A 10511-nucleotide genomic window follows, 5' to 3' on the forward strand; every position below is an offset into this window, starting at 1 on the left:
TTGAACAGGAATATTTATGTTATAAATATTCAATTTGTATCCTTGTTATCGAATTATGCTGTTAAATTAATATCAGCTCTTGTGTTAACTATTGTTAACACCGGATATGTGAACACCTTATACTGTAATGTTAACACATAAGTTTATTATGTTAATTAATTAATAACACAATACCGGATAATGTTAACGCCGGATATTTAGTATTGCAATTTTTCTTTGTCATTTTAGAATAATAACTCTGACCATTTCCTAATCCCTTGGGGAATACGATAACACTTCTTGCTTAGAGTAGTTTTGAGTGATTGATTGATCAGTAATCAGCTATCACGTGATCTCAGCATGTTTATGCCGATGCGATGCGTACGTGTGCGCGAGCATGGGATGGGATGGGAGTAGGGACGACAGTAGGGTTGGGTTATGTTGATGTTGTTTTGTTGACAATGAACTCAGCTGCTTATCCCCTCCACCCACTCCCACAGTGCACGAGCCGGCCTCCTGATCCTCTTCTCCCCTTCGTAATAATTATTGGTCATTGGTTGAACCTGTTTCGTTTCGAAGTGGTTTCGATAGAGATAGTTGGAGTTGGATAGTTCCAGTTCTGGTTCTGCTGAGTTCAGTTGTCTTGATGTGCAGTGCCTTTGCCTTTGCCAGGAATAGGACTAGGAGAGAAGCAGAAGCAGAGGACGATTGAGAGCGTTTTGACAAGTAAAAAGAGTGCCTTCAGTTCAAAACTATTTTAGACACGAATCGTTCTGTTCAACATTCTATTAACTTACCTAGTGTTTTATTTTAGACTGGTAGTGTATTTTTACTGTGTTTACACTCAAGATATCAACAATGAGAATCTCATTATTTTTGGTAAGATAAATAATTATTACTAGACTTGAAGCTGTACTTAGCCTATGTAGAATCTTTCAATAGTCAATGGTAGAATTTATGCTTCTTATATTTTTTCTTTACCACTAACTTAATTGAAGAAACATAGCCTTACCCTTATCAGTGAGATCACCACATTAACTTAGGCCTAAGTTATTTTGAAAAGGCCCTAAGTTATACTTTTAGCGAATTTCCCATATAATGAATAAGCTATCACCGTAGGTCTCATGGTAAGACCTAGACCCGGGACGGATTTACTTTTTCGTTTTGAGGTCCCCAGAGGACAAAAACACCATCCGTTCAAATTCATAATATAGGTGTGTCCGTTAGCGCAATAACTCGAGCAAAAATGATCCGATTATGATGAAATTTGGTACAAATGTGTAAACCTATGTTTTTGCTATCGAGTTCGCGAACCAGCATAATCAGACCACATATGGTAACAGGGTTTTATGGGGTAAAAATGGGGTTTTCCCAATTTTGACCTTACAAACAAAAAATTTTGCAATTTCTTTCTTAACCATTTTGTAGAGCTTAAAAAAAGAAATAATTTAGTATATTGAAGCGCTGTTGTATGCCTAACGATCACGGAGAAAACTATAAAAAGTGTAATTTAATATTCCCTTGTTATTCTTATGGAGAAAATGAAAACTGTTGTAGTTTACTTGTTTATGGATATATGTTAATAAATTTTGGCAAATTTATTTATTTCATCCTATACCGTACTATTGATGTATGGTCAAAAACACTTTTTACCTTCCCCGTAGCAGCAAACCTAAGCACTCGTTAAATTTTTAAATTTGGAATAAATATGTCTAATTCTTATGGAAATATTTCAGTAAAAATGTATCAGACAAGTTGAAATTCGCTTAGTCTGCAGGTTTGCTGCGGCGGGGGTATTTACTAAGTTAACCATCAAACTGAGTCAACTTCTCAACTAATTAAAAAATTGACAACAATTCCAAATTAAATTTTAAGTCAAGGTAAACCTAGTTTCCAAGGTTTAACTTTTAAAAACACAAACATTTAGGCTATTTTGTAAAACTGCTTAATGTTTTATTTTTTTTACAGTAAACTTATTAAATTTCCCATAACTTTAGAAATGTTTTATAAAGCTTGGGTTTTTGTCTACATAGGTTTTATACATTTACCAGGGTAAAGATTTTACAACGCCCAACTCACCCTTAAGAGTGTGCTGTAATGTACCTGTCTACCGCACGCTAATGCAAGGGTTTAGGATCTCCGTCATTGTAGGCTTAGTTCTTAACCGATTGAAAATATATTTACCATGTTAATATAGGTATTCATTTATTATTTTTGTAGGCTTGTATCCTTTTAATTTTTTGGTAGTAGTAGAATTTTAAGTGAGAAGTGACTGGTAAATACTTCTAAATAAGCTTTTTTCTAAAGCATTTTACACATACAAATGAATTTGTAGAAGAAAATTAAAACAACAGAGTCATAAATTTGAATCTAAGGAGTAAGTTAAGGAACCTTCTTCAGGTGAAAACTTTTTTAAAGTTAACTGAGTAATTTGAGAGGATTTAAAAAAAAGTCTGCAAGCGCTTCTCGCAGCGCTGCTCAGTTGCGCAACATAGAGCTAATAAAGCCCGAGCTGAGGTAGAGCGCACCCTTATCGCACTTCCTGAAGTGTGAAATTGTGAAAAAGTGTGAAGTTTAAGTTTACTGAGCGTCTGAAAAGCCACAAAACCCGTAAAAAATGACCTACCAATAATGTAATTAATCGTATTTAATTGTTTAGTATAATTTTTTTGTAAAAAGCTAATAATAATGAATTTTAAATTTTGCCCCATGATACATTGGAACCCACCCCTGAGGTGAATTTATCTTTCAAAAAAATTCTTATAATCATCATGTAGCCTAATTAAGATCAGTAGTTTCTTTAAAACTTAGCTGTTTGTTTAACCACAACCAATTAACTTAAGTTATTTAGTGTTGATAAAAAGTGTCTTTATAAACTCTTTTGCTGTAACTTATTCTTAACTAGCTGGACCCGCGGGCTTTGCCCCGTTTTTACTTCATAAGTGAGCTCGTTCGCATGGCTCAATCACGTCCTGGTTGAAGTTCGTTCGCCACGCTCACTCACCTTTAGGTTGAAGCTCGTTCGCTGAGCTCACTTGCCTTCTGGTTAGCTCGTTCGCTACGCTAACTTACCTCCAGGTTGAAGTTCGTTCGCTACGCTCACTCACCTTTTGGTTGCAAATTAGCTGTTGTCATAAATTAAAAAAAATAATAGTGCTGCACCCTGTTGGTAATCCTTGTAGGTTTTTAATGCTTTTGCATATCATAGAACCAACTTTTTAGTTGAAACAGCTGACTAAATTATTTAATTCCCTTTTAATATGAATACTCATAAGGTTAACATGGGGAACTATAGAGCCACTGGGGCGGAGCCCGAAAGGATTTTTGAGATAAGAATATGCCTATATGTTAATCAGGAATGTGAGCTATCATCATGCCAAATTTCAGCAAATTCCGTCCAGTGGTTAATGCGTTCACTTGTCACAAACATACATCCATACATCCATACATCCAAACTTTCTCATTTATAATATTAGTAGGACTACTAGTGGCTTGTATATTAATGATCCAAATAAGCAACTTATATTTTTATCTAGACTTTTAAGAGGATTTAAAATTACTAAATTATGATTTTAAATTACCCTTAAGAAGCTATTATCAGTTGACGCAGCTTTCACATCTTTTGTACCAGATTACCTAAGTAATTCAACACACTTTACATCCACCTATTGTGTCTCTATCAACGGCTTTCAACAATGTCTTTATGTGAAAGCGTTTAACATCAAATAAACTTATTAAGTTTTGTATTAAACTTATATGAATTAAAGTATAGCTTGCCACTTTATGTTAGTCTAGCTTTGCACAAAAATAAATTAAAGACTGTTATTGCACATTCAATTGTTCCGATTTGTCACACGTATGAAAGAGATATAATTTTATCAAACACAGTTTCTCACTCAAATGTAGGTTAACTTTAATCTTTTAATGACTTTACTAATGTGCTAAGATAGCTGGTGGTGGGCATTCTCTATTCTTTATCCTTCTATTGACTTTAACTTATGTAACAGAGGACATTGACAGAAGTCTTACAAGGTCTGTTTTACGTCATCTAACGAGGTTAACTTGGATTCTGCATTTTCAGTTGACCTACATAGGAGCTATGATGAAAAATTACTTTAAAAGTTGCATTAGTAGTCCTAGGTATTTCTAAAATATAATATATAGGACTACTGTACCTATATGAAGTAAAATAGACAACAAAACATATTTAAAGCGTATTTTTAATTGTATTAGGTACTAAATAATTGTTTTCAGTTTTTTACATGTTTTCTTTGTTTTTACAAAACTGTAAAATACAAAAAGCTTGGCTGTCAATTGGTTTTTGTTTTAGAATTCCACCATGAGCAAATCTTGTGTAAGGCCCCAAAAAAACTGGGCTGAGCAAGACAAGAAAACGTGTGTGTTTTCACAAGACCAAAGGAGGGCATTTTCTCATCAAGGTAACTTCTAAAATGTTAAACTATTTTTTAGAATGTTTAAGATCAACTTAAAATTCTAAATACATTCAAACTAGAACGCTGATGGTTGCTGGTTCGATCCCATGCGTAGGGGTTTTTTTTTACCAAGAAGATGCAATTTACCATCGTGCTTTTAACCGAATGCTAGTTAAAAAAAGATATCAGAGTTTTTACCTCATTCCCTTACAAAAGAAACATACAAATTAGCAAAAGTGTTAAACACATTTAAATGATTGACTGTAAATTTCAATTGTCAATGTGAATTTAATAATTATTGTAAAAGTGATGATTCAAGGATAAACTCAACTCTAACAATCCAGGTAAAATGAAAACATATTTTGTATCCAGTGTTTGGTAATCAAAGTACTTGAGATATCAGGGAATTACCATTGGTGGTTCAGGTGAGGCAAAATTCCATGTTTAGAATTCTAATGTAGGCCTACAAAGCTCAGAGGTCAACATAAATTTTTAAACAGAGATTAGGCTAAGCTTCAAAATATCTTTTAATTTATTGTGTTAGTTGTCAATGTATTTACCACTTTAATGACTGAATCTTATCTTGATCTTGAAACGATCTTGATATTTTTAAATTTTTTTTGTTAGGGAACCGTCTTCGTGTGTATCAGTAAATGAAAAGCCTAACCTAAATACCCTTCCTCTCAAAAAAATATTTTGTTTTCCGATGAGCGTTATTTGCTTCTTCTATGCTTTAATTTTTTACAGATTACTAACCTAAGAAGACATGAAAAAATAATTATTTGTTTTGTTATTCCCAGTGTCAAGCAGTAAACAGTCAAGCTCAGTGACACCGGTGAGTCGACTGAGACAGTTGCCAGACCTGCTCAGTGCTTGCTACGAGCTGCAGTGGCTACTCAGCTCTCGCACTTCACTCTCACAAACCCTCGATGCCGCCGTCAAACAGGTTAGTCAAATAGTTCTTTTCAATCAGACTCGCTCACATTTTATCAAGTTTTTGAGTTTGGGTCAGTTCACCTGTCCTGGCAGTCCTTGGCTACGTAGGTCACAAATAACAATTCCAGACTGCACATCAAAGAGGACTAAATTATGTTTCTTGCAAAATATTAAACAATCAAAATCAGGTTAGTTTACCTAGAGTCAATATCTCTGTCATCCTTAATGTCAAATATTTTTCTACGTTGTTCAGCAAATGCCAATCTGTGATGGCCAATAGCAATTGTTGAGTAATAAGTTACCTTTACAAAACAAAAAGGTAACTTATTTAAAGATTTCTTGAAACTGGGTAACAATACTAACTTTGTGAGTAAAGTCACAACAAAACCCCACATGCTGCAGGAATGTGTTATAAAAAAATTTTCAAAATGTTTTAATCATAAGCAGCCTTTCCTGGTCAGAAGCAAAAATATCTGCATAATGGTTGCAAATGTCGCAGACGGGAAGCAGAAATCCCCGCCGTTTTTGTAGACTGGTAGCCTGCAAGAATTATCATAATTTTACAACAACAACAAACTTACAAACAACTTACGACACAACAAACTTGCACAATAATTGCGAACAAACTTACAAGCTTTGGTTCTGTGAAACACACAAAAATAAGCATAAATATTATTACAGTATAACTACAGTAATAAATATATTACAGTATAGCATGAATAGATATTTCAGTGCCTGTCTTCAATAAAAAAAAAATAGTGAAACGAATGACAATTTACCTATAAACAACTATTACCAATTTTCTATTGAAAAAGAAAATGCTTTGGAATTTTTATTAAGTTTAAAAAAAATAAGATACCGGTATTGTAAAACTGTTTATGAAGAAATAAATATTGATAATTTTAAAGCACTGATAGTCCATTAAGCTAACTGGATATCTGGCTAATTTGCCTAATTCTTTCTAAATGGTCATTGTTTCAGCCATTACTGTTCAATCTAAAAATAGTAGGCAACATTTGAGGACCTCTTGTTCGGTTTTCAAGCCTATATTATTTACTGTTAAAAATATGGATAGAGATAAGTTTAATTGTATAAAATAGAATGAATCATGTTGAGTTATTTGGTTAAAATTTTATCATCTTGTTACATCTATTAGACATTAAGAAAGTAGTCTCCAAAGATTATATTTTATGACCCTACACGTTTACTATTAGACAGAATTTGAGTAAACCCAAGCACAATTAGCTGCAAGTGATATGTCAGCTATAATCAAACAATGAGCAGCAGATTCATAAATGCAAGCGTGTGAAACTATCTTGTTCTCAATTTGATTTCATAACGTTGCATAAATTTGTTCTACTACCCTTGAAAATACAGGAGACACAAATTATTGTAGTGGAATTAACATTAAGAAGAAAACTTGATAAAATAATAAAATGATTAATTATTTATTATCTGAAGCTTGTAATGGCTGAAATATTGATTGAAACGATTCAGGATCACATGAAAAGTATATATGGATACATTTTAGAGATGTGTGTTTTAATAGTGAACAACAAAGTTAGAGGTATAGGCCTAGACTAAAGAGCGATTTGTGATCATACATAAACGTTATTTAAGTTTTGGTAGGGCCAGTATTACAGTGTGGGGGAGTGTGATTGAATTAATTGACACAGGGTTTGATAGTGGGAAGTTGTTAAATGACACTTTATAAACAGATTGCGTAGTAAGTGGAACCGGTAGAAGATTTTTTCAAGTAAATTTTATACATTCCAATAATATTATAACAAGATAAGTTAGTTGCATTTTGTTAGATGTATTTATTTTATTTTACACTATTCACTTTTTAAGTTTATGGAAAAAAAATATTTTATCCATATATTTTTTATGAATAAAATATTTTATTAACATAGCCTACAGTGTTTTCTTGGTTCTTCTAGTACATTAAGATAGTTTTCAAAATCCTTTATCATTTCTTATATTATTGTAGTTTACTTATTTTTCACTCACAATGTTTTCAAATTTGTCTATTTTTTTCTAATTTCTGATGGTTCAAACATACGAAGTTCCGGACAAGGTTTGTTTCCAAGGTCTCTGAGTAGGATTTTACAGTATGCATACCTTGCCCAAAAATATCCAAAAGCTGTAGTGTATTCGGTTTTTATTTTACAATTTCATTGGAATCCACACAATGCTAGTATTTTCTCTTTGTAAGCTCTCACAGTTGTGCGTAACTCAAATTTCTGTGGCAGATTCAATCGTTGTCAGCTGTATTGCTGTTGTATCTGACTTTGCTACTGTTGACTGCACAAGTCGCTGGTGTCGCAGTCCTCCTGTCCTACGCTGTTTCACCTCCACTGGGGTTCCAGTTCATGGTTGCGGCAGTCGTTTTCATCTCAGTCACTGCTTTCAAGATTATTAGCCTGTAAACGTAATTTTTTTACTCATCTCTCACTTAGTGTTTAGTTTACATCATGAATATATTTTGTATACACATATTAGGGTACTACAACTTAGACTATTGACGTTCCTTATATTTTCAGTATTATAAGGGGAACAATTAGTGTTAAAGTTTAAGACTCCTATTTGTTAGGCTTAAGTAACATTTTGACTGGGATACGTTTCCTCTGTAAATTTAATTATTATGTGTGAGTGTTAGATGTGTGATTGTCAATGTTTAAATGGGTGAATATTTGACATGCATTGAAGTACAGTAGAACCTCTTAATCCGAACTAATTGGGACCAGGGGTAGTTCGGAATATTGAATAGTTCGGATTACAGAACATATTGTTGTTTTTACATAACAATAGCTAAAACATGGCTAAAATTGATCAACATTATTTTGGGAAAAGTGAAAATATGTTTTATAAAGTAAAATACAGTGTTTATTTTAATACAGTAGTAAACATGGTGAATAAACAGTACTGTAAATTAAATACAGTATACAGTTAAGAACTGCTGTCCTTTGTATAGAGTACAGCAATGAGGGGTTCGGATTAGTGGACGTTCGGATTACGGGGGTTCGGATTAAAGAGGTTCCACTGTAAAGACAAGATCTCTTCCATGCCGTAATGTATATTTGATGCTTTGATTTTTACCCTATTCTTGGGCCAGTGCATTATTTCAACAATACTGAATGTAAAGCATATGTTGTAAATATAGTTTTTGATCATGTTTTGCTTATCTTTGCTTCGCATGGAAGTTATCAAGAATTTCACCATTAGTAAAAAGAAAAATTAATATTTTATATCAATATACATTTTTTATCGTGAAAAAATCATCTATTCCCTACAGATGTATCCCCATTTCCAATTTGTCTCTAAGCAATTTGCTTGGTATTAAATAAATGGTATAGTCTACAACATTTGGATTTGAAGTAATTTTTAGCGTTGGTCTTTTAGTTTTAAATAATAGATTCAAAACCTCATTAAAATACTCAACTTTTAACTGTGCAATAGATTGTTAAAAGAATAAATAATTTTATATCAAGATTGTAGCCAAACACAGTTAGTAGGTAATCTTTTATATTTCTGTAAATAACATTTTGTAAAAACAGAATTTGTGCAATGCTGCTACAACAATTACATTTTTACTCGTCAGGTGAGTCTTGAACAGGGTTGCCACCTTAGGTTAAAGAAAAATCGGGACATGATGGCCCCGATTAACATAGGCTTAAATGCCGGCATAAGGAACCTTAATCGGGACTGTCCCGGCAGAATCGGGACGGTGGCAACCCTGGTCTTGAATCTTGAATATATCATGCACTCAATTGCACTTAAACAACTTGATAATTCAGTTTATTTTTTTATATATTTAAAAAGAAAATACTCCAATAAATAGGCTACATAATAAAAAATTTGTATTTCAACAGCTCTCTGATTACAAACTGGTTTTCAGGTTGACCTATATGAAAACTAAAAACATTAAATGAAATTAAAACTTAACTACAGAAATCAGAAATGTTAATTGTGCAAAGGTATGTTTATTGCTGTTTCCATTGCAGAGCTAGTCTTCCTATCGTTTTGGCTCTTAACAGTACCACAGAGAGTGCTATTGATGTACAGTAGGCCTAACATGTTATACTCATTACAAGAAATCTTGAAACATATTATTTTTACTACCATTAAAAATGGCTATGGTAACGTTTATAGCCCATGATAAGATTAATAATTTTACACCACAGCCCTATTTAATATGCCTATTTATATTAAAAGAAATTGTTAAGGAAATTCACAGGTAAGTCAGCTTTACCGTCAATTTCCTAAACAATTCCTGGTAAACTTCCTAACTTTTAATCAGATATATTAAAAGGAAATGTTTACAGTATAATTTATGTTTAATTTTGAGTGCTATAAATTTGATAAATATTACAACCACAAGTAAGTAGGTGCAAATAAATCAAACTTAGAGTAGGAATCTAGAGTAGGGAAACAAACATTATACAGCAATATATTTATAAGAATTTGAACCATATTTTCCTCTTTTTTGTTTGGATTCTATTAATTTCAATCCATTCTATATTTCTATTAGTTGTTTATTTTATTGGAATTTATATTTATTCATGTATAATATTGTTTGGTTACATCTCATTATATTATACTTTAGATTTTCTTATATGTGCTATTGATAGATCAAAACACCTACTGATCTTGAAAAAAAATGTTATGATTGTGTGATCTTCCCCGATTGGACATATTTTACGTTTTTTTCTCAATGGCTGCTCCTTTATCACTATACCTAATACTGCTAATACTTGTATGTATTCCATAGTCGTGTAATAAGGTTAAGACTGATAAATAGTGTAGAATATTGTTTTGTTTGTTAACTGGATAATCCCTGTGTTGTAATTTTATATTGTTTGTTTAATGTTCATAATTTATATGCAAGAACTTATTAATAAATATTATTTTTGTACCTATTAAAATGCTTTATTTGTTTACCCTATACATAACAATTTTACTGATCCCAAGAACATTTTTGGTGATAATTAAATTACAAAGTATTCTACTAGTCTAGTTCAAGTTTAATAACTATTGATAGCAATGCAATAATATATTTTTTTATTGGGAAAATTTTCTGCAACAAAATCAACAGATGAATTCACAAAAGCAAAAAAAAATAACTGATGTCCTCCACTCCAGCAGATTTTTTTGCCACAGAGA

At 32.3% G+C, this 10511-nt stretch overlaps 1 protein-coding gene across 1 annotated transcript; it reads left to right on the forward strand.

Moving 5' to 3' along the window:
- Positions 1-550: 550 nt before the first annotated feature.
- LOC128990904 (uncharacterized) lies at positions 551-10263 on the forward strand. The gene is made up of 4 exons (XM_054413555.1): positions 551-858; positions 4310-4418; positions 5213-5358; positions 7601-10263. The coding sequence occupies exons 1-4, from the start codon at positions 838-840 to the stop codon at positions 7775-7777; spliced, it is 453 nt and encodes a 150-aa protein (XP_054269530.1). The 5' UTR covers positions 551-837; the 3' UTR covers positions 7778-10263.
- Positions 10264-10511: the final 248 nt, after the last annotated feature.

This window comes from Macrosteles quadrilineatus, unplaced genomic scaffold (genome assembly GCF_028750875.1).
Source record: "Macrosteles quadrilineatus isolate MER2022 unplaced genomic scaffold, UCM_ALF_1.0 Scaffold_3__2_contigs__length_128488019, whole genome shotgun sequence".
NCBI lineage: Eukaryota > Metazoa > Arthropoda > Insecta > Hemiptera > Cicadellidae > Macrosteles > Macrosteles quadrilineatus.

What these genes read in the sequence shown, in the direction of transcription:
- LOC128990904 (XM_054413555.1), top strand. Translation starts at nt 838, where the DNA reads ATGAGAATCTCATTATTTTTG. An exon ending in TGAGAATCTCATTATTTTTG is followed by an intron (nt 859 to 4,309) that starts GTAAGATAAATA and finishes TTTTTGTTTTAG; the next exon opens with AATTCCACCATGAGCAAATC. An exon ending in TCGATGCCGCCGTCAAACAG is followed by an intron (nt 5,359 to 7,600) that starts GTTAGTCAAATA and finishes TTTCTGTGGCAG; the next exon opens with ATTCAATCGTTGTCAGCTGT.